Genomic DNA, 24,540 nt, shown 5'->3' on the forward strand with positions numbered 1-24,540 from the left:
GGAGCCGAGCAGCTCGACCATAGTCGATGCAGCGTGGGTGAACATTTAATGCAGGGAGCGGTAGTTTGTTAAAATAATGTATGGCCAGGCGTGGTGGCGCCGTCTGTAATCTCAACGCTCGGGAGGCAGAGGCAGGCAGATCTCGGTGAGTTCAAGGCCAGCCTGGTCTACAGAGTGAGATCCAGGACAGCCAGGGCTACACAAAGAAACCCTGTCTCGAAAAAGATGATAGATAGATAGATAGATAGATAGATAGATAGGATAGATAGATAGATAGATAGGATAGATAGATAGATAGATAGATAGATAGATAGATAGATAGATAGATAGATAGATAGATAGATACACATACATACATACATACATACATACATCATACATACATGTATTGGAGGAGGGGCGTGTGGGTGATAAGTGGAGGTCAGAGGACGACTTGGGGAAATCGGTCCTTTCCTTCCACCATGCAGGTTATGGAGATAGAACTGCCCTCGTCCCACCTGGTGGCACACGCACCGAGTCTCCTCACGGGTCCTCATTTGGAGATTTTTGGAATAAGATACCACTCTGTAGTCGGGTCAACCTGGAACTTCTTGCAGGACTCAGGATGGCACTGAGGTTGTGGCAGCCCTCGTAGGGCAGGCAGCCTGGCCAGTGCTGGAATGACCGGGAAGGGGCCCGTTTAAAATAAAACTTAAAACTGGCTTGCTAGTAATATTTAAATTCATATATGTAACATTTTAATTTTTAGTTTTGAAATCTTGATGTTTTAAATATTTCCATTTTATTTTATATTTTATTTCCTCCACCTATTAATGCCTTTTTATCTCTCTAATATATTAAATATTTCCATTTTAGTATCTAGCCTCATGTTGCGTTGCCTTTTAAATCTTTTTTTTTTTTTTTTTTTTTGGTTTTTCGAGACAGAATTTCTCTGTGTAGCTGTGGCTATGCTGAAACTCGGTCTACATGTAGACCAGGTTGGCTTCGAACTCGGAGATCCACCTGCCTCTGCCTCCTGAGTGCTGGGACTAAAGGCATGAGCCACCACTGCCCAGGCGCCTTTTAATCTTTTTCTAAAAGACTTTTTCGTTTTCCATTTGTGTGTGTGTGTGTGTGTGCATGTGCATGCCACGTGTGTGGGTACAAGTGGAGGCCAAATTAATTCTCTGGAGCTGGGCTTACCGGCTGTTGTCAAAGGGCTTGGGTACCGAACCGAACTCAGGTCCTCTGGAAGAGCAGGAAGTGCTTTTAACCGTTAAGCCATCTCTCCAGCTCCTTGCATTCCATCCAGTTTGTTTTTTTTGTGTTTTTTAAGTCTTACTAAGTGGTGCTGACTGGCCTGGAACTCACTGTGGACTAGGCTGGCCTCCAACCCACCGGATTCTGTCTGCCTCTGCCTCTGCAGTTCTGAAATTAAAGACCTGAGACCCCCATGTCCATTTTTGCCTTGTATCTTTTAAACATTTCAGATCTACTTTATGGGATTTGGTTATATGACTCAGTTGATAGTGTGCTTGTCTGACAAGCACACAGCCCTGAGTTTTATCCTTGCTGGATAAGCTAAGCATGGTGGTGCATGCCTGTTAATCCTGACACTGGAGAGATGGAGTCAAGAGGATCAGAAATTTAACGTCGGGGCTGGAGGGATGGCTCAGAGGTTAAGCTAGGGCTGCTCTTCCAGAGGTGCTGAGTTTAATTCCCAGCAACCACATGGTGGCTCACAACCATCTACAGTGAGCTCTGGTGCCCTCTTCTGGCTTGCAGCCATACATGCAGGCAGAACTGTATACATAATAAATACATCTTAAAAAAAAAAAAAAATTTAAGCCGGGCGGTGTTGGCGCTCACCTTTAATCCCAGCACTTGGGAGGCAGAGGCAGATGGATCTCAGTGAGTTTGAAGCCAGCCTGGTCTACAGAGCAAGATCCAGGAAAGCCAGGGCTACACAGAGAAACCCTGTCTCGGAAAAAAAACCCAACTATCTATATCTATATCTATATCTATATCTATATCTATATCTATATCTATATCTATATCTATATCTATATCTATCTATATCTATATATATTTAAGGTCATCCTGGGCTACATAGGTTTGTATTTTCCATTCTTCCCCTTACATTTTACTAAGCTAGCTCAGCCTAGGCTTGAATTCCTAGCTTCCTGCTTCTGTCTTTCAAGTGCTAGGATTACAGGCATGCTTCACTACATCTAGCAAGATCTACTTTAGGACTAGGATTCTTTGTTCTGTTGCTTTTTGGAATTTTGAGACAGAGGCTCATGTATCCCAGGTTGGCTTCAAGTTTGCTGTCTATCTGAGGCTGGTCTGAAACTCTGGTCCTCTTGCTTGTCCCTTTCAAGTTCTGAGAGTAGAAGCATGTAACACCATGCCCACTTTAATCTTACTTTAAACACTTTGAATGGGTCTACTCTTTTAAATTTGGTTTTAAAATAAATATTTTTAAATATGTTTTAAAAATAAAAATATATAAATATATTATAAACATGTATTATAAATATACAATATATAATATGTATATATGGAACTGGAGTTATAGGAAGCTGTGAGCTGCCTGCCGTTGCTGGGAACTGTACTCAGATCTTCTGGAAGAGCAGTGAGCACTCTTAACCTCTGTCTACACATGGGATTGAGTTAATTATTACAAGGAAACGCCTAAATAACTGTTCCGTGTCAGACTCTTGAAGTGTGAACCAGCACACGCTGCTGAGTCCCGTTGGACTGGAATTACTTTGTGCTTCGCTGGGGTTGTTAGTCTGTTGGCCCTAGTGTGTGCAGAGACCCCCACATGTATGCATGAGCCTGTCTGTTTGAATGTGTATGGCTTCCCTCAGAGGCCAGAAGAGGGCATCAGATCCCTAGAGCTGGAGTTTCAGAATCACCAGCACCACAGAAACTGGACATAATGACTCGGACCTGTAATCCCAGTGTTCAGGAGGTGGATGGGGATAGGAAGTAAAGGTCATCCTGAGCTACATAGTGTTTAAAGCCAGCCTAGGGTATGTGAGATTCTATCTCAAAAAAAAAAAAAAAAAAAAAAAAAGGTTTCAAGGTGGGTGTTGTATTGGTGCACGACTTTAATCCCAGCAGTAGGGAGGCAGAGGCAGGCAGAGCTCTTAAATTCAAAGCTAGCCAAGGCTATTAGTGAAAACCTGTCTTGTCAAAACCAACAAAAATAGGGTTTCAAGTAGCCCATGCTGACTAAGTAGCCAAAACTGACCGTGACTGTCTGGTCTTTCTCCACCTCCTAGCTGCTTAGATTTGTGCCACCAGACAGCTCTTCTTTTTCTTTACTTCTGTGTTGGGACAGAATGGGGACACGTGCTAGGCAAGTCTTCTACCATTGTTCTAGATCGTCAGACCTACAATGTGTATGTATGTGTGTACGTGTGCTGTGGACTTGTCTGCATGCATATATGTTCACACCTGAGCATGTGGAGATAGAGATGAACTTTGGAAGTCATACCTCAGGCACCGTCCACCTCAGTTTTGGAGATGGGGGTCTCTAATTGACCTGGGACTGACTAAGTGGGTTCGGCTGGCTGGCTAGTGGGCCCCAGGAATCTGCCTGTCTCAGCTCCCCAGTGACAGGATTACAAGTGCGAACTATCATACCTGCCTTCTTTTGTTTTTTTAATAATTTTAAGGATTTTTTAAAAAAATTGCATGTATGTGTGTTTGCTTGCGTGAGTGTTTGTATTCCAAGTTCATTCAGGAGACCACAGAGGCCAGAAAAGGACATCAGATCCCCTGGAACTGGAATTCCAGGTGTTTGTGAACAGCCATATGGGGAACTGAACTTAGGTTCTCTGCAATAGCTGTGACTGTTCTTAACTTCTGGGCAATCTCCCATGTATATCCATATCAATAGATAGATAGATAGATAGATAGATAGATAGATATAGATATAAATATAGATATATAGATATATAGATAGATAATTGATAGATAGATAGATATAGATAGATAGATATAGATAGATAGATAGATAGATAGATAATTGATAGATAGATAGATAGATAGATAGATAGATAGATAGATAGATAGATAGATAGTCTTAACCTCTGGGCAATTCCCATATATATCTACAGATAGATAGATGATTGATAGATGATATAGATAGATGATAGATAGATAGATAGATAGATGATATTTTTCTGTCAGCTTAGCAGCTGCACATGAATCTGTGAATCTACTGATACTTTAATTTTCGTCTGTGGCCCCATGGCCCTGGAAGTCAATACCCCACCGGTCACTCAGGCCTTGGCCTGGAGGGCCTTCAAGTCCTGCAGCCCCAACATGTAGGTTTAAACTAAGTCTCTATTGTTCTATTTACCAACAAAGACTTGGAAGTCAGATGTGGGAGTGAAAACCTGCTAGATCAGAGAAGCCGAGAAGCAACCATCTGACTTTACTTTTTGGCTGGAGACCCAGCAAGAGACATGTCTCTTCACTCATCCCAAAACCAAAAAGAAGTGCCAAACTCAAGTCCCCGCCCCTTCCTTCCTGTTCGTCTTCTCTATTCAAATCGCTGGCTTCTCTATGGCCAATTCTGGCTAGCTAGTCACTAGTTCTGTCCTCTGATTCAAGGTAGACTTTATTTAACAGTCTAGGGAGTGTCACAGTGTGATCAAAATTCCCACAACAGGTAGAGGGTAGCCCTGACTGGCCTCAAACTCACTATGAAACTGAGGCTGGCCTTGAATTCCTGACCATCCTGCTTCCACCCATTGGGATGACAGGTATTTGCCACCCATTTGGCAAAAATTTTAAATTATATCCCTCCATCCATCTATCTATAGACAGGACTCACTGTGTAACCCTGGGTGGCATGGAACTTGCTTGTCAGACTGGCTTTAAACACACAGATCCTCCTGCCTCTGCCTCCCAAGTGCTGGGATTAAAGGCCTGCGCCCCCATGCCTGATTTACAAAATTTTTATTTAGGGGACTGGAGAGATGACTCAGCTGTTAAGAGATTGTATTGTGCTTTGAGAACATTTGAATTAAATTTCCACCACCCATGTTGGGCAGCTGAGCTGTCCATAACTACAGCTCCAGGGGATCAGTCTGATGTTTCTGGATCTCATGGGCACCCACACATGGCACACATACACACAGACACACAGATACACAAATAGACATGAATAAAATGAAATTAAAATTTAGCCGGGCGGTGGTGGCGCACACCTTTAATCCCAGCCCTCGGGAGGCAGAGCCAGGCGGATCTCTGTGAGTTTGAGGCTAGCCTGGTCTACAAAGCGAGTTCCAGGAAAGGCACAAAGCTACACAGAGAAACCCTGTCTCGAAAAACCAAAAAAAAAAAAAAAGAAAGAAAGAAAGAAAGAAATTAAAATTTAAATAAAAACTAAAAAAAAGGGGGGGCGGGGCTGGAGAGATGGCTCAGAGGTTAAGAGCACCGGCTGCTCTTCCAGAGGTCCTGAGTTCAATTCCCAGCAACCACATGGTGGCTCACAACATCTATAATGAGATTTGGCGCCCTCTTCTGGCCTGCAGACATACATGCAGACAGAACACTGTAACTAATAAATAAAATTTAAAAAAAAAAAAAAAAAAAGCCAAGTGGTGGAGGTGGCACAGGCCTTTAATCCCAGTGCTTGGGAGGCAGAGCCAGGCAGACCTCTGAGTTCGAGGCCAGCCTGGTCTACAGAGTGAGTTCCAGGACAGCCAGGGCTACACAGAGAAACCCTGTCTCAAACAAACAAACAAATTCTGGGCCTGGGGAGATGGCTCATCAATTGAGAGCACTGACTTTTCTTCCGGAGGACGCTGATTGGTTCCCAGCACCCATAGGGCAGCTCACACCTGTTTGTTACTCCAGTCTCTTCTGGTCTCTGCTGGCACTGTACACATATGGTGCACAAACTACCCATATACATAAAAAAATGAATAAATTTTAAAATACTTTGGGGAAGATGAGATGGCTGTATTAAGTCACTTTCTGCCAAGCCTGAGTTCAGTCCCTAGGGCACATGTTGGGAGGAGAGAAAAAGTCCTGCATGTTGACATCTGACCTCCACACATGCACCTCAGAACAACAACATGCCCATACACACACATAATAAACAATAAATAAATTTAATTCCTTTGAGTGAAACCCCTATTTCTATTTATTTGTTTTTATTTATATTTTACTTTAATAATTTTTTATGTGGGGCTGGAGAGATGGCTTAACAATTAAAAGCAAGGGCTGCTCTTCTAGAGGTCCCTGAGTTCAATTCCCAGCAACCACATGGTGGCTCACAACCATCCGAAATGAGCTCTGGTGCCCTCTTCTGGCGTGCAGGCATATATGCAGACAGAACACTATACATAATAAATCTTTAAAATGTTCTTTTTTATACATAATAAATAAATCCTTTTTTAAAATTCTTTTTTAAAAAAAAAAAAAGATTTATTTATTTTGTATGCAGTGATCTGCCTGCATGTATGCCTGCAGGCCAGAAGAGGGCACCAGATCTCGTTACAAATGGTTGTGAGCTACATGTGGTTGCTGGGAATTGAACTCAGGACTATTTGGAAGAGCAGCCAGTGCTCTTAACCTATGAGCCCTCTCTCCAGCCCTCCCCCTCCCCTCAAAAAGAATTTTTTATGTGTATGAGTATTTTGTCAGCATGTATGTGTGCGTAGCGTATTGCACCTGGTGCCTGCAGGTGACATTGTACACTTGAAAGTGGAGTTATAGACAGTTGTGACCCCCATGTGGACATGGGAATTGAACCTAGGACATCTAGAAGAGTAGTGTGAGTGCCTTTAACCACTGAGTCATCTCTCCAGCCTTATGTGTGTATGTATGTGTGTGCGCACGTGCAGTTTTTTATGAGGTTGTGTGTATGTGCAGGTGAATGTAAAGGTCAAGTTTTTTTTGTTTTTTTGTTTTTGGTTTTTTTTTTTTTTTGAGACAGAGTTTCTCTGTGTGTAGCCTGACTGTCTTGGAATTTACTCTGTAGACCATGCTGGCCTTGAACTCACCTGCCTCTGCCTCTGAGTGCTGGGATTAAAAGTGTGCGCCAGTACTCGGCTTACATTGTTATTTTTTAGACTTACTTATTTTATGTGTATGAGTGCTTTGCCTGCATGTATTTATGTATATGTATGTGCATAGTGTGTGTGCCTGGTGCCTGAAAAGGCCAGAAGAGGGCATAGAATTCCCTTGCACTGGAGTTAGGGATGGTTTGAAGCCACCATGTGTATGCAGGGAACTGAACCCTGGTTCTCTGCAAGACCAACAAATGCTCTTAACTTTTGAGTCATCTGTCTAGCCCCCTCTGCATTATTATTACTATTATTTTTTATTATTATTATTTTGAGACAGGATCGCTCTATGTAGCTCTGGCTGTCATGGAACTTGATATGTAGACCAGGCAGCCTGCCTCTGCCTCCTGAGTGCACCACCACCCCTGGCTTCCTCTGACTTATTTTTGAGGTTGGGTCTCTCACTGAACCTAGAGCTCCCAAATCGTCTAAATTGACTGACATGCAGCTCCAGACTTGTGACTGAAACACTTTACCTACTGAGCCATCTCCCCAGCACTGCGTGTGTGTGTGTGTGTGTGTGTGTGTGTGTGTGTGTGCGTGTGCGTGTGCGTGTGCGTGTGCGTGTGCGTGTGTGTGTGTGTGTGTGTGTGTGTGTATTAAGACACAGTCTGGAGAACTGGAGCCCATGCTAGACTCATACTTGAAATCTTCCTGCCTCAGCCACTAGAGTGTTTCGATTACAGACCTGTACCACAGTATCTAGCAAAATTACTTGAGATTTTCCTTCTCTCTCTCTCTCTCTCTCTCTCTCTCTCTCTCTCCTCCCCTCCCTCCCTTCCTCCTTTTCTTCCTTCCTCCCTTTCTTTCGACAGAATCTCACTATATAGCTCTAGATGGCCTGGAACTTGATATATAGACCAGGCTGGCCTCAAACTCAAAGAGATTGACCAGGCTTTGCCTCCTGAGTGCCAGAACTAAAGGTGTCTGCAACCATGCCCAGCAAATATATGTTTGTTTGTTTGTTTTTTTTTCCAAGACAGGATTTCTCTGTGTAGTTTTGGTGCCTGTCCTGGATCTCGCCCTGTAGACCAGGCTGGCCTCGAACTTACAGAGATCCGCCTGGCTCTGCTTCCCGAGTGCTGGGATTAAAGGCGTGCGCCACCACTGCCCAGCTCAAATACATGATTTTTAAATGAAAAAGAAAAGAAAAAGCTCCTGTGAACCCCCCTTTCCATAGTAGTATAGCAGAAAATAAACTTAGAATAGATGAAACTCAGCTCATTGATTTCTTGAATAGTAATCCTTCCAGTGATTCCCAGTGAGGGAGACACACAAGACAAAAATAAACAAAGATGTCCTGCAGAGACAGCTCATTGCTTAAGAATGTGGTGTGTTTCCAGAGCTCAGTCTCCAGCAACCATGTAAAGTCTCCTGACACATAACTCCAGCTCCAGGGGTCCAGTGACCTTCTCTGGCCTTCTGGCCTTTGAGGGTGCCTGCATACATGTGGCAGGCATGTGCTAATAAATAAAAATAAATCTTCAAAGGTTGTTTTAACCTCGATCTTTTGTTGTTGTTGGAGGCCTGTGCTTGAGTAGTGGGCATATTTAAGGCTACAACTGTTTTGTTTATGTGAATGAATGTCTCATACCGCAGAACACTGAAAGCTTCAGATTCATGTCTAGAAACATGCTTTTTTTTTAAAACTCAAATATAGGAGCCATGTCGATGATTCAAAAGTGATAGCATGTTGGTAATTACAGCATTTTGGTTTAACCCGCTGTAAAACATGTGAGTGTACACTTTCTAAGCAGAACTGTGACCATTTTGAAATATAAGAGCAATGCTTTGAGAGCTTGATCTTTGACCCCAGCCAATGCAGAAAAGACACAGTTACCACCTGAGCGAGAATAAAAACTAAGTGCACTTCCTATCTCTCTGTTTGCTCTTCTGAATGCACCCTCTTGGAAGAGAGTAAGTTTTGCCTTGTCCCAGACACTTCCAAAAAAGAAAAAAAAAAAAAAAGGAGTTTGATCTTGGGCCCACTGTGGTGGTACACACCTTAAATCTCAGCCCTAAGGGAGTCAGAAGTCTTGAGGCAAACCTGGTCTACATATCAAGTTCCATGCCAGCCAGGGATTCAAAGTGAGACCATGTCAAAATGAATAAATCCGTTAAAATCAAAATGGGAAAAATATGTACAAATGAAAGCCTCCCCCCTCCCCTTTAGACAGGGTCTCACTATGTAGCTCTGGCTGTCCTGGAACTCACTTCGTAGACTAAGCTCACCTCGAACTCACAGAGACCCACCTGACTCTGCCTCCCAAGTGCTAGAATTAAAGGGAACACCACCACCATCTTAAAAACTATTACATTTATTTCTTGTGTGTCCACAACCCACAGTGCAGATGTGGCAATCAGGAGAGAATTTGGGGGACTCCGCTATCTCTTCTCACCATGTGTGTATTGGGTATTGAACTTGGGTCATCAGGCTTAGTGGCAAGTGTTTTGACCCTCTGGGCCATCTCAGGGGCCTTCCCTAGGGTGACAATGTGTCTGGGATGGTTTTGCAATTTGTCTTCACTTAGCTGAATGCTTGTAATAGTTCACGTAAAAATCAAGGGGCAGGGCCAGCAACATGGCTCAGCAGAGCCCGACAGCTGGAGTGTGATCCCCAGAATCCACACGGTGGAAGGAGAGAATGGACTCCCGCAAGCTGTCCTCGGATGCTCTGTAGCTCTGGTTCCAGGGGAGATAGTGACTCTGCCCCTTAGGGCACCAGGCATGTACACAGTGCACAAACCTAAACAAAGGCAGAACATTCACACACATTAAAGTAACATTTTTAAAAATTGAAAAATTCATTAGGTATGTGTCTGTGTGTGCATGTGTGTGTATGTGGGTGTGCATGCCACACACATCTGTAAGAGAACAATTTTGTGGGGTCAGTGCATTACTTCCAGGGGTGTAACTCAGGTTGCCAGGCTCGAATGGCAAGCACACCTACCCACTGAGACATCTTGACCTGGGAATTGTACTTAAAAGCAAGGATTCTTGAGGGTTTGAGTATAGGTGAGTGGTAGAACATTTGCTTAAAATGTTCTACATCTAGAATGTGTACATCTATGTGTGGTTATGTGCATGAGTGCGGTGCCCCTGGAGGCTCAAAGGGTGTGGGATCCCATGGAGCTGTAGTTACTTGGTGCTGGGAACTGAACTGAAGTCCTCTGCAAGAGTTCTTAACTGCTCAGGCTTCTCTCTAGGACTCCCAGTCTTACTCTAGTCCTCTACTGTGCGGCGTGGCTTTCTGGTGCCTTGTGGATTCCAAAGTGCTAGGTCAGTGGTTCTCAACCTTCCTAACGCTTCGACCCTTTAATACAGTTCCTCATGTTGTGGTGACCCCCCTAGAGTTACTTTGTTGCTACTTCATAACTGTAAATTTTGCCACTCTTTGAATCGTAATGTAAATATCTGATATGCAGGATATCTGATATGTGACCTCCCCTCCAAAGGGGTCTTGATCCACAGTTTGAGAATAGCTGCCCTAGGTGCTCAAGCCTCTTAAAAAGTGGCATAGTAAGGTCCAGAGTGAAAGTGCAAGCTTTTAATCCCAGCATGCAGAAGGCAGAAGTGAGAAGTGGGACGGAGACGGCAGAGAGAGGGTCAAGGCCGCCCGACATTTGGCGCTTCAGTCTCTGGCAGGATGGAACTGGCCTTGGCTGGAGGACAGCAGAAAGGATGGGTTGGGGTAAGAGTCCGCGTGGAGGCGGGTGTCGGGGCACGGCGACCACGCAGTCCCGGGGGCTGCCGCCAGATGGCGAGCGGGCCGCGGGAAAGACCCAGGCCGCAGCTTCTCACGCTCCTGCGGCCTGGCCTTGCCCCTCCTCACCTGGGTGTGAGATGCATGCCTTTGAGGTGCTAGGGCTGGACCCCCCAGGCGCCTCGAGGCCCCCAGAGCCTGGGGCACAATCTCACATCCTTTGTGTACTTCCCACCACTCTGTTCCCATGCCTGCATCAGCATCTCAGCTCTCTGTAAAAGTGTCACCTTCTCCAGGGGTCTTCCCTGACTGCCCTGGGATCAGAAACCCATACCCTGACCCCTGTAAAGCTCGTTCCATTCATTTTTTTTCCTTTGAAACAGAATCACTCTTTAGCCCAGGCTGCCCTTAAACTTCTGATCCCCCTGCCTCAGCCTCTCATGTGCTGGGATGACAGATAGGAAAGTTGTGGCCCATTCCTCTAATCTCTGCACTCAAGAGAATGAGGTGGAAGAAGCCCAAGGTTATAGCCAGTCTGGGCTGGGAAGTCCTGTCTCAACCCTCTCACCCCGAAAGACAGTAATAGCAGTCATGTTAACTCATTGTTTGGGCGCAGGGGTGTCGCAGAGAGAGCTCCCAGCTTATCATTCCTAAGGGTTCCCGCCTCAGAACAGGAAGAAAAAAACATAATGGGCTTATGCGACCAGTGTGTATCAACACCTGGTCTTTCAGGTCTTTCTGAGTCCTCTCTCCAGTCTCTGAGGGAGAGATGTTACCAGCATCATACTCCAGAAGAGGGAGCTGAAGCCCGGAGTGGTTAATGACCTTCCATGAGGGTGCACAGCCAAGAAACTGCAGGGCAGAGCATAGAACCTCAAAGTCACTGAAGGGTGTGATGTCACTAAGTGGATAAATGGGGGTCTCAGGATTCAAAAGACTCCTAAGCCTCTGTCCCCTAGACCTGCCTTCCTTGATTCTCATGGTCCCCATGGAGCAGGCTCAGCCCCCACTGGGACTCGCAGCAGGCTGGGAGGAGCTGTGGGATTGGACAGGTCAGCTTGCCTTCCTTCCCTGCTGGGAGCTCCCAGAACCACCTCTGGGCTGCCGGGAGGAGACAGTGGTGAAAAGCAGACCTCTGAGAACCCAGACTCACACTCTGGACAGCAGGGTCCATTGCCCAGGACCCTGAGCCCACTCCAAGACTGACTGACAACCGCACAGCTAAGTGATGCTCCGTGGCCAGTTAATCACGCTGCTGGGTCTGTTCAGTGGGGCGTGGCTACCCACAGGCTCAGGGAGGCCTAGGGTTCCATCTACCCCTACTCAGGCCTGGGCTGCTGCCAATCAGAGCTGGACTCTGGATCCTCTGGTACCAGCCTCTGCCCTGGGTAGCTGGAAGGCCTTCTTGAGCCTACAAGACAAACAGCAAGGAGCAGGTGGGCTGCAGGGAGGGCAGAGAGAGGCTGCTGGTGTGTCTTTGCCCTTGGTCCCCCAGGAAGTGCTCCAGGAGACATGTAAAGCTGTGGCCTTTATTCAGGTGAGGTGGTGGTGGAGGTGGTGGTGGTGGAGGCGGTGGTGGTGGTGGAGGAGGAGGGGGAGGAGGAGGAGGAGGAGGAGGAGGAGGAGGAGGAGGAGGAGGAGGACACCCTCTGCCTCGTACAGAGCACAGGTTATGTGGCCTCAGGCAGATCTGCAGTCAAGTCTCAAGTCCTGAATCTTTCGTTTAAATGCCTATGAACTTCAGGTTACTCCATCTTCATCAAATCTATTTCCTTTTCCCCTCTCCATTTGTTGTTGTTGTTGTTGTTGTTGAGACATTGGCTCCTGTAACCCAGGCTGACCTCTGTGTAGCTAAAATGAGCTTGAGGCTGGGTTTATGTAGCCCAGGCTGACTTCTGTGTAGCCAAATGATCTGAAGACCCCACTTCTGACTTCACTTCACGTGTGCTGGTTTGCAGGCATATGCAACCACATCTAGGTTCAGGAACCAGGGCCTCATGCATGGGAGGCCAACTGCACCACCTGAACCACGTCTGCGACTGCTGAATCCATTTTCCTACTTAACAGCCAGGAAGAGGCTGTTGACAAATATATGTCCCTTGTTCCCCTCCAAACCCTCACGGCTCTCTCCTTTCTCTGAACAAAAGCCCAGGTTCTCAGAGCTCACAAGGTTCTACATTCTTTGACCTCCCTGACTTTGGCTACCCCATTCTCCTCACTCCGCTCCTGACCCATGATACACACTCGTGTGTGTGTGTGTGTGTGTGTGTGTGTGTGTGTGTGTGTGTGTAAGTAGGGTTTTGCTAAGTATTGCAGACTGCCCTGTAGCTCAGTGATCCTTCTCCTAGGATCATAGGTGTGAGTGACCACATTCATCTCAGAGCAGAAGCTTTGTTGTTTTAGCCCAAGTCTTATGTAGCTTGGGGCTGGCTGTAAACGTCTATCCTCCTGCCTCTGCCTCCTATATGCTGGGATTACAGGTGTGCACCACAGCCCAGTTTGTGTGGTGCTGGAGGTGGAACCCAGTACCTCAAAAATGCTAGGTAAGTACTCTACCTATTTTTGTTTGTTGGTTGGTTGTTTGGTTTTTCGAGACAGGGTTTCTCTGTGTAGCTTTGGAGCCTGTCCTGGAACTCACTCTGTAGACCAGGCTGGCCTCAAACTCACAAAGGTCTGCCTGCCTCTGCCTCCCCAGTGCTGGCATTAAAGACATGCGCCGGCAGTACTCTACCTATTGAGCTACATCCCCCAACCCAGGGCAGAGGTTATTTGATTTTGTTCTTTTCAATATACCTGTCCCCATGCCCTACAACAGGGCCAGGCAAACAGTGGACACTCGGTGTTTGTTGAATGAATGAATGAATGAATGAATGCATGAATGACTAGTAGCACATGCCTTTCTGGGCTGTGGAGCAGCTGAACAAGAAACAATCTCGCCGGGCGGTGGTGGCGCACGCCTTTAATCCCAGCACTCGGGAGGCAGAGCCAGGCGGATCTCTGTGAGTTCGAGGCCAGCCTGGTCTCCAAAGCAAGTTCCAGGACAGGCACAAAGCTACACAGAGAAACCCTGTCTCGAAAAACCAAAAAAAAAAAAAAAAAAAAAAAAAAAGAAACAATCTCATATCTGCATTCAGTTGGTGTTCCAGAAGGGCTTTGGGATTTCTCATTCTTTCTTTCTTTCTTTTTTTTTTTTTTTTTTTTTTTTAAGATTTATTTATTATGTATACAGGTGCCTGCACGCCAGAAGAGGGCACCAGATCTCGTTACAGATGGTTGTGAGACACCATGTGGTTGCTGGGAATTGAACTCAGGACCTCTGGAAGAGCAGTCAGTGCTCTTAACCTCTGAGCCATCTCTCTAGTCCCTGGGGATTTCTCATTCTATGCCGAGTTCAAATCCTGCTTCACTGTTGGTGTCTGTAGCTTGCCTTCTCCCTTTCCGCACTCCCATTTAACAGAGGCAATGATCTCAGGTGTAGAGTTCCTCTGGCTATGCTCGGTAGGGAACCACTTCCCCAAACCCCCTGGCTTGGTATTTGCCTATTGAACCTTGGAATTCAGAAGACCTCGATTAATCTGTTTTGCCCCAAATCTATTTTTTCCTTTCAAGATAGGTCTCACCAAATAGTCCAGGCTGGCCTGGAACTTGTGACCCCGTGTTTCTGAGTCCTGGGGTTACACACATCACCATGCCCACTCCACATTCTGCATCTGCTGCCTACCAGCCAATGGCTGCACCTCTGCTGAGCCCAGAGGGGCACCTGCCCCCGATGACACAGGACACTTAGGTTGGCAGCTTTCCCTGTGGCTGTGTGGTCTCGGACAGCTCCGAGCCTGAGTTTCCTCATTTGGAAATAGGGACGTATCATCATTGGTCTCAGCGTCAAGTCTGGGTTTAGTGGGGGCCAGCAAGGGGGTGGGCAAGGATTATCTGTTCTTTTTCTTCCAGTGCTGGGAGTGGAACCCAGGGCCTTGGGCATGTATTAGTGGAACACTTGGGAGGCTGAGGCAAAAGGTTAAGGAGTTCAAGGCCAACCTCCGCTAAATAGTGAGTTTGAGGCCAGCCTGGGGTACATGAGACCTATCTCAAAAACAATAAACAAATTTTTAAAAAGGTTTCAAGTAGGGCTGGAGAGATGGCTCAGAGGTTAAGAGTACTGGCTGTTCTTCCAGAGGTCCTGAGTTCAATTCCCAGCAACCACATGGAGGCTCCCAACCATCTGCAATGAGATCCGGCACCCTCTTCTGGCATGCAGGCAGAACACTGTATACATAATAAATAAATCTTTAAAAAAAAAAAAAGTTTCAAGTAGTTTCTTCTTTTCCTTTTTAAATTTTCTTTTTTTTTTTTTGTTTTTTTTTTTTTTTGTTTTTTGTTTTTTGTTTTTCGAGACAGGGTTTCTCTGTGTAGCTTTTCGCCTTTCCTGGAACTCGCTTTGGAGACCAGGCTGGCCTCGAACTCACAGAGATCCGCCTGGCTCTGCCTCCCGAGTGCTGGGATTAAAGGCGTGCGCCACCACCGCCCGGCCCTTTTTAAAATTTTCTGAGCTTGGTGTTGCATGCCTTTAATCCCAGCCCTTGGGAAGCAGAAGCAGGTGGTTCTCTGGGAATTCCAGGCCAGCCTGGTCTATGCAGCAAGTTCCTAGCTAGCTAGGGTAATGTAGTGAGCTCCTATCTCAAAAAATGTAATTATACTTATTTTGTGGGTACACATATGTGTATGTGTGCATGGGTGTTCCATGACCCAAGTGTGGAGGGCAGAGGACAACTTGTGGGAACTGGTTCTCTTCATTGTGTGGGTCACAGGAATTGAATTCAGGTTATCAGATTTGTAGTGGCCTTGCCCATTGAGCCATCTTGCTGACCGCTATGGTGTGTGTGTGTGTGTGTGTGTGTGTGTGTGTGTGTGTGTGTGTGTTTAGTATTTCAGAGGGTAGAGAAATGGTCCAGCAGGTAAGGGCGCTGTCAGCAAATCTGACTATCTGAATTTGATTCCTGGGACCCATACGATGGAAGAAAGGAACTGATTCCTACAATCTGTCTTTGACTTCCACATGGGCACCATGGCACGTGAACCCTACCACCCCTCACCCTGACAAAATAAATTTAATTTTAAGCAATAAAAAAGACAGGGTTTCACACTGTAGCCCAGGCTGGCATAGAACTCACTGAGCAGCCAGGGTTGGTCTCAAACTCATGGCAGCATTCCTTCAGCCTCCCAAGTTCTTGGATTATAGGTATGAGTCACCGAACCCAGCTTGATTAAAAAAAAAAAAAAGATTTGATGTGTGTATTTTACCTCCTATCAGTGTGTACACCATGGGTGTGCCTCACGCCTATAGAAGCCTGGCAGTGATGTCAGACCCCCCAGAACTGGAGTTACGGGTGACTGTGAGCCACAGTGTGGGGACAGAGTCACCAGTGCTCTGATGGGTCATCTCTAGCCGCCCCTACCTTGACTTTTCTTTTCTTTTTTTTTTTTTTTTTAAGATTTATTTATTTATATGTATACAGTGTTCTGCCTGCATGTATGCCTACAGGCCAGAAGAGGGCACCAGATCTCATTACAGATGGTTGTGAGCCACCATGTGGTTGCTGGGACCTCAGCAACCTCAGGTTGGTTGAACTCAGGACCTCTGGAAGAGCAGCCAGGGCTCTTAACCTCTGAGCCATCTCTCCAGCCCAGACTTTTCTTCTTCTGTGGTGCTGGGGATGGAGCCCAAGTCTTGTTCATGTTAGCTAAGTGCTCTGCTCCTGAGCTACGCCCCAGTTTTGTTTTTCTATTTATTTTGACACAGGGTCTCAGTAAGTTTCCCAAATGGGTCTTGATCTTGAGATCCCCAGTCTCGGCCCCCACAAAGTCTGTGATGTGCGTGTCTGCACCACCAGGCCCAGCTTTCCAGTTTAATTTGGATGGCTTTCGTATGGGAGTGTGTGTGAGGGCACACATGTGTGCAAAGGACAGGGGTTGATGTCAGGGTCCTTAACTGCTTTGTTCCTTAAAAAAAAAAATTTATTTTAATTTTATGAGTGTTTTGCCTGCACATATATCTGTGTGCTATCAGCATGCTTGGTGCCCAGAAGAGGGTGTTAGACCCCTGGAGAAGTTGTGAGTTGCCACATGGGTGCTGGGAATTGAACCTAGGTCTTGTAGAAGAGTAGTTAGCGCTCTTAACCACTGAGCCGCCTCTCCAGCTCCCTCATGCCTTATCTGACAAGCACTCTCATTGACCCAGGAGCTCACCAATTCGGCTAGGCTGGGCTGGCCAGCAAGCCCAGGTCTGTCTTCCTTTCCTAGTGCTGAGATTCCAGCCTGAATCCTAGTTTATGTGGGTGCTGGGGATCTGAACTTGGGTCCTCGTGCTTGCACCACATCATTTTACTGACTCTCCCCAGTCCTTGATTCGAATGATTTTATCCGAGAAAGAGGCTTGGAACGGTTGAATAACTTCCTGCAGGCCACACAGCCAGAAGGAAGGTTCAGAATTTAAATCCAGGCCATCTGCCTTCAGCACCCACACCTTTCTGTCGGGGTAGAAGTGGATGGTAATTATTTTCATCCCTCTGGCCCTAGACTGCACAGTGCTGACTGTCCCCCTGTCTCTGCTTGCAGGTGCTCTCCAGGCCTGGTTGCACAGCCGCCAGGGTCCTTAATCATCTGTGTTTCGGACATTGTTCCTCCTTCTACATTCCCAGCTCGGATCCCACCCCGGTCGTCCTCTGCAACAGCTGTGTGCCAGCTCAAAAGCGCTGGACATCGGTGGTGCTGTGGTGTGGGGCTGGCCACGCAGCCTCCCCTCGGCGAGTGAGGATGACTGTCACCCTAGTGCAGAAGTGCCAGTGTGGTCCGAAGCTGTGAGCTGAGTGTCGTGGAGGATCGGAAAGAAACAGGAGATGCTGTAGAAAGACGTGACCTGAATTATGTACATCAGGTCAAGAGAGCAGGGTTAGAAGGACAGACGGACAGGTCCACAAGGTCCTCATCTTGCTCCTGGAACATGAGACACGGTTCCCCAGTCATGGGTTTAGACCACTAATAGTCATAGCATATGGGGCTGGGGTGTAACTCAGCGGGAAAGGGCTTGCCTACCATGTATGAAGCCCTGGGTTCCATTCTTAGCACGGGGATATGTGGAGGGAAAAAGTGAAAATTAGCTGTAGTGTGTGATTCACAGGGCACTGTGAGGGAGGGACTATTCCTTCCACAAGCACTAACTCACATATCCTCAAGAGTCAATCCTCAGCAGTCCTGCAGGGTAGGACTTCACCACAGGTCATTGTGCAGATGAGGAAACCAAAGCAGCCCTTGAGGCACTGTCACTGTTTTGGGGGTGGGGGTCGAGACACAGGCCGTGCACACGCGCAACACAGCTCCCCGTTGAGCCCCTCCCCCAGCCTGGGGTTCCGCTGCTGACCACGAGGTGGCACTGCGTCTCTCTGTCCGAGCCAGACACTCCTAACTCCTAGGATGACAGCATCACCCAAACACGGACACTCAGCAAAGATGACCCCGTTCTAGGGACACCAGAAAAACAGCAGCAGCAGCAGCAGCAGCAGCAACAACAACAACAAAAAAACCATGGCAGGCAAGCGGGAAGCAGCTGCTTGGAAAACCTGGCCCCAGCCAGAGGCGACCCCAAGTGTGCGCAGCTGCCTCTCTCATTGACAGAGGCTGGGGTTTCCCTTATTGCCCCACCCGAGTCCCCGCAGCAGCCCACCCCCAGCTTGGCATTCCACGGGAATCATAAAGGTTGGCCAAGTCCAGCTGTGCGTGCGTCCCTCTGACTGGGTTTCCTGGGTAGGGGGCTCCCTCCTCAGCTAGGGGGCAGGGTGTGCGGCAGCCAGGCGGCCTAGCTTTGGGCGGCTGGAACCAGGGCTCTGGCAGATGGGGCCGTTTGGCAGAGACTCAGAGACATGTGGCAGCGTCGCCTCCAAATGCCCCTACCCCCAGTGCAGGGTGGAGGGAGCTGGTCAAGTGCCCCCCTCCCGCCTTTCTTCCTGCCTCAGGAAGGAAGGCTCCAGGTGAGGGGAACAGGAGGGCCCCCCACAAGGAAACAGATGGGACAGCACAGCGTGGGAGCTGCGACCCTTGACCTCACAGGCCTGAACAGAGGGGTGGGAACCTGCCTGACAGCCAGCTCTCAAGAGCGTCCTAGAGGGGGGGTCATGGAGCCCTGGGGGTGGGGGGCGCCCTCCTGCCTGTCCCTAGAGCTTGGTGGCCAACCTCATGCAGTGTCTGAGCTGGCAGCTCAGCCCTGGCACCCCTTTTCTGGCGGGCACAAGATGCCTGCATCCCTCCACCTCAGCTGTGCCCACCTCCTGCCAGCCTGGAGAGCCAGCTGGGAACCTTGGTGCCAGGGGGGCCCAGAGTCACTGCGCTCTCCCAGGCAGTGCCAGTCGGCCCCCGCTGCTGCCCCCCAGGCCCAGTAATGGGTGGGTAATGAGTGCTGGGGGAGCGGGGGGAGGGGCGGGGAGGCAGGTGCCACAGGCTCTGGCACCGAGGGCCGCTAATCAGGTTTGCCAACGCCATCTGTCATCGTGCGAGCATCTGGGGCTCAAGGTGACCCTGTCACCCTCAGTTACAATTATGAGTTTGGCATCTGTATTAAAGCCCGCCAGCCGGCCAGGCAGGGGAGGGCTGGGGTGGGTAAGGGGGTGCACGGTGAGCCCCATCCCTGGGGTCTGGTTCCCAGGGGTTGTCTAGCTGCCAAGGCGTGAAGCTTCTCTGCACTCTGTGTGTGTGCTCACACAATATGAGTATACACACACCCATCCTAGCCTCCTTAGCTGTTCTCCCCTAGTGTGTCTGGCACAGGACTGGGATCTCAGGGTTTGTTCTGAGTGGTGGCTGTGTGTCTGAGGGTTTGGTAGGGTGGGAGGAGGGCAACGGCTATGACACTGTGCCGGTGCCTAGGTAAGCAGGAATGTGGGTGTGCTAAAAGAGAAGTGGTGGAGACTTAATCTGACTTTGGATGATGGTGTGTGTTAGGGTGTAAGTGCTTGGAGTATGTGTGATTGTGGGTGTGCTCTTACAGTTACAGACTGTGTGGTGGGGGTATGGATTTGTGTGTGAGATCCTTTCAGAGTGGCGTGTGTGTGTGTGTGTGTGTGTGTGTGTGTGTGTGTGTGTGTGTGTGTGTAAGAAGCAGCAGCAGCTGGCAGAGGCTGTGGACATTCACCCCAGATTCTCTTCTGCCCCTTCAGTCTGTTCCTGCCCTCAACAGTCGGCCTCTGATCCAGAGAGTTCTGACAAAGACCCAGGGCTCTGGATAGTGCGGGCCTGGTTGTGGTTTCTCTGTTCTTGGAACTGTGTTCTCAGTTCAAGATTCCAGTTCTAAACAATGGGGATCTAGACTTTTTTCCCTTCAAGACAGGGCTTCTCTGTGTAACAGCCGTGGCTGTCCTGGAACTCACTCTGTAGACCACGCTGGCCTCGAACTCACAGAGATCCACCTGCCTCTGCCTCCTGAGTGCTGGGATTAAAGGTGTGGGCCACCACTGTCTGGCAGATCTAGAATTTTGGATTCTGGATTCTAGAACGTGAATCTGGTTTTAGATCGTTGGTCCTGCATTTTGGATCTGCTTTCCTACATCTCAGAATTATTGGGGTCTAGAGTCTCTTCTTTCAGATTCTGGAGATACCTGCACATACCTGTCCCCAGAATCTCATTGGAGGATTCTAAGCAGGTGCTTTACTGCTCAGCCACACCCCTGACCCCCATAACCTAGACCGTGATTATGAATTCTAGGACATGGATTACCTAGGCTGAGTTCTGGGTCTGGACTCTTATCTCTGTGTGCTCATCCTGGACTTTCTTGTCTTCAATCACAGCCCCTAAAGATCAGTGTAGAGACAACATTTGACCACCAGGGGCCGCCCTTGGTCTAGATTTGGGCTAGACTGACCTAGCTGTGGGGCCACAAGGACCGGCATGACCCAATTTTTTGAGGGAGACTGGGAGTGACTTCCTTACTCTCCCCTTCCACTTCAAATCTCATGTGAGGACTCATGCCTTTCAGCTCCCACCACTCAAATCTGAATAGTTTGCCCAGTGCCCCCTCAGTCCTACAAAAGTGTTTCTCTTGGACAGGTTGTGGGCTGTTGAAGAACATCTGAGAAGGAGATGGTGGCCCCTTGTGACAGCAGTACCATTAACCTGTAAAGGGGTGGGATTTTTTTTCTTGAGACAGAGTCTCCTCTATTCTGTATGTAGCCCTAGCTGTCTTTGAACTCACTCTGTAGACCAGGCTAGCCTTGAACTCACGGAGATCTACCTGCTTCTGCCTCCAGAGTCCTGGGATTAAAGATGTGTGTCACCATGCCTTGGCTCCAAGGTGTGTGATGTTAGCTGATCACAGGATGATTGCAATGAAGTCCGGTGTGTTCTGTGTCTCTGAGGTGTAGTAGGAGTCCCTGTCACATGCCACATGTCTATGATTATGTCAAGTGGTTGCTATGGGTGTGCCTGTAAGCACTGTAAGAACTACAGTGTGTCCCTGGGGGAAGGTATTCCGGAGTGTCAGGAGCAGTATCCGGAAGGCTGTGTCTCTGTGTGAATGATGCCTTATTAGCAGGACGAGGTGGACATTCTGGGAGTGTCCAGTTGTGCCAGTGGAGTGGGGAAGGGCATCAGAGATGAATCTCTAGGCCTCCTCGGGACATTCGCTGTGTCTGGACACATCTGGTCCTTCCTCTGTCAACCCATGAGCAGACCCACCAGTCTCTCTGAACCCAGACTCCTCTCACTTGGGGTCCCATCCCTGCCTGGTCCTATTGCGAGGCACACCAAGAGGTGCAGTGAAGCCCCTGAGTCTCGTGCCCTCCTGCTCAAATCTGTTCTCTTCCATCTTGCTCGCTGGCTCGGCTTCTGCTTGTCCTTCTCCCTCTGTTCTTCCCGTTTCCCTCTCATCCCCCTCATCTCAGCTCTTCCTCTTGGATTTTAAACGTTACTTTCTCCTTGTCTCTCTCCCACCTGCCCCTTTCTCTAACATACACATGTGCTTGTGTGTGTGTGTGTGCGCGCGCGCGCGCGCGCGTGCACCGCGTACACACACACGCCTATGGAGGCCAGAGGATGACCTTAATTGTGTTCCTCAAGTTTCCTCACTCTTTTCCTTCTCAGACTGGGTGTCACTATGTAGCCTTGTCTGGCCTGAAACTCACCATATTGACGGCGCTGGCCTGGAATTCACAGAACTCTGCCTGCCTGTGCTGGGACTGAAGGTACTCACCACCACACCCGCTTTCCATCTCAATTTTTTCGACACAGGGTCTTTTGCTGAATCTGGAAGGCTAGATGGCCAGCGTTCCCTGGAATCCACCTGCCTCTGCCTTCCCAGGCTTACAGGCCTGTGCTCCCATCCTGCCTGGTTTTTTTACATGAGTGATAGGGAGCCGAACTCAGGTTCTCGTGATCGCTCTTTGCCAGCCGAGCCATCTCCTCAGCTGCTCCTCGCTGCCTCACCACCCACCCCCTCCCAGCACAAGAGACATTGGCCTGGAACTCATGAGCCTCGGCTGCCCCCGTAGGATTTACACTTGTGTGTCACTGTGTTGGTCTGTCCCCTTTCTCCTCCTTATAAGACCTATTTCTCTCACTCCGCCCTCTTTTTCCGTGTCTCCTTGCCCTGAATCTTGTTGCTCTCTGTCCACCTCTTCCTTCCTATCTTCTCCGCATTTCTCCCTATCACTGTCTCTCCATATTCGTTGCACTCCATCTCTGCCAGCCCGGGTGGGTCCGGGTGGGTCCGGGACAGCCCAACCGGGGCGCCGCGGTGAACAATGCGGCATTCCGGAGGCCGGCCGGCGCCATGGCAACGCGCCCGCCCCGCCCTCCCCGCGCGCGGGCCGCGCGTGCCAAGAGGGTGCCATGGTTACATCGGGCGCGTGCCCACCCCGCGCGCCGCCGCGGCCCCGCACGCTCTTGCAGGGCCGGGCCAGAAGGGGGCGCCCGGTCTTAGCCTCTGCCTGGGGTCCGGAGGAGCTTCCATCTTCAAAGTCCCTTCAGCCCTCAGTGCCCTGGTTTTCCCATCTATGAAGTTCAAGTTCGGGGTGGGGGAGGGGAGAGAGGAGTGGGAGGAGATAGGAGAGTGGGGCAGAGGGAGGGAAGGAGGGAGGGGAAGAGTGTAGGGCACTGGAGGACAGTTCTGTATCTGTGCTTTTGTGTTTGATGGTCGGTGGACCTGTATGTATACTTGTGCAAATTTGTGCCCCAATGTTTGGACGCCTGTGTGTTTTACAAGAAGTCGTTGGGAGGACACTAGGTGAAGAAGAACCCACTTCCACGAGTTGTCCTCTGATCTCCACAGGCTTGTGACCACAGCAAATGCCTACACACATGCATACGCAGAAATAACAAATAAGTGCAACAAAATATAAAAAGAAGTTGAGTGGGGGTGTGGTCAACGTACAGCGCTTGCTTTAGTGTGCTGGAGGTCTGGGTTCCGTCTTGGCACCACACTGTTGGTGGTTACTGTCAGGTCACTGGTTTGTAAGTTTGGAAATGGGTATGTGTGTTGCATTTCTGCCTGTGATGGCGAGTGTTGGAGACACTGTAATGCTGTGTCTGTGTGTTTGTGGTCATGTGACTGGGTGCCCATGTGGTATGGCTGTATATGTGGTAGGTGTCTGTAGCAGGGGTGTTGTTGTGAGTTCACATTGCCTATTGCTAGGCTTGGTGTGTACTGATGGATAGCTGTGTGTTAAATCGGGTGTGATTTGGAGTTTGTATGTCGGGGGTCTGTGTTCTCAAACCCTTATCTCATATATACTTAGGTGTGGAAATGGGTGTGGGTTCCAAGGGCTACAGAGTTCTGGCAGAGCCCCCCTCACCTGAGGGCCTCCTGGCACAGAAGGGGGTACCCAGCTGCCTGGGACCTTGGACTCCCTACAGGTTCAGGAGAGCCCCAGCTGATGAATATTCATGAGGGGGCTGGCACCTACCGACAACAGCTGCGCCTCTATTAGTCGCTCCCTACTCAGCTTGCTCCCAGTAGAAGGGAGAGGGTTTCAGCCTGTCTGTCCCAGGCTCCAAGACTCAGGTCTGGGGAGTCCTGAGGACAATCATGGCTGGCCATGTCAGCATGTTAACACACATCTCAACAGCTTCTTGGGATGGCTAAGAGGCTGTCTAAATGTTGTGACAGGCTATGGGAAGGGCGATTGTTGTATGACAGGATGTCCTTGTAGCTGTGGTGTGACATTACCCTGTTTCATTGTAGCTCTGTCCAGACTGTGGGCATGGAGTGATGCTGTGAGTGAAATGGGCAACTGCCGCTTGCAACAGTACTGAACAGTGTGGCCTGGAACTCCCTGGCTGCCAGCGCCAGGACGCTGTGACTGCAAGGCCACCTTGTGTCATCAGGGCCACCTTGATCTGAGGACAGCTGTGTGCCTCACCCTGGGAGTGCAGGGACTGGACCCACTCCTCTTGACTAGGACTGATGGGGCAGTGACTGTGTGGCCACATGGTTAGTACGGCTGCAGGGACATGCAGACTGTCAGGGCAACCGAGAGGATGAGCGAGATCGTGGGGCTGATCACACATCCCTGGAGTTGTTGGGTGCAGTGGCATTTCTGTGTGTGATCGTGTGGCTGAGGGTATGGCAGGCAGTGTGGCTGTGCAGGTGACGACACTGTGGTGACTATAGCTGTGAGGAGCTGAAAGTATGACAGTGATTGTGCTTGAAAACATGAAATGGGAGGCTACGACTGCCCAGATCCTGCCTTCAGCCTGCACAAGGAACCGAGGAGATTCCTTTCATG

General features: G+C 48.9%; 1 protein-coding gene across 4 annotated transcripts; it reads left to right on the plus strand.

The window, feature by feature from the left end:
- Positions 1-31: 31 nt before the first annotated feature.
- Positions 32-18,331, plus strand: Dand5 (DAN domain BMP antagonist family member 5). Of its 4 annotated transcripts, none has more exons than XR_008215788.1 (2): positions 32-145; positions 17,389-18,331. XR_008215788.1 is itself a non-coding variant. In XM_052728537.1 (2 exons), exons 1-2 carry the CDS (start codon positions 12,005-12,007, stop codon positions 17,632-17,634), a joined length of 555 nt encoding a protein of 184 aa, XP_052584497.1. In that variant the 5' UTR covers positions 6,936-12,004; the 3' UTR covers positions 17,635-18,331. The 4 variants fall into 4 exon arrangements, 1 of the variants encoding a protein (XP_052584497.1); XR_008215789.1 differs by lacking the exon at positions 17,389-18,331 and adding an exon at positions 468-910 and having other exon boundaries at positions 39-145; XM_052728537.1 differs by lacking the exon at positions 32-145 and adding an exon at positions 6,936-12,313.
- The last annotated feature ends 6,209 nt before the right edge of the window (positions 18,332-24,540 follow it).

Source organism: Peromyscus californicus, unplaced genomic scaffold, assembly GCF_007827085.1.
Source record: "Peromyscus californicus insignis strain IS unplaced genomic scaffold, ASM782708v3 Scaffold_8__1_contigs__length_139910024, whole genome shotgun sequence".
Classification (NCBI taxonomy): domain Eukaryota; kingdom Metazoa; phylum Chordata; class Mammalia; order Rodentia; family Cricetidae; genus Peromyscus; species Peromyscus californicus.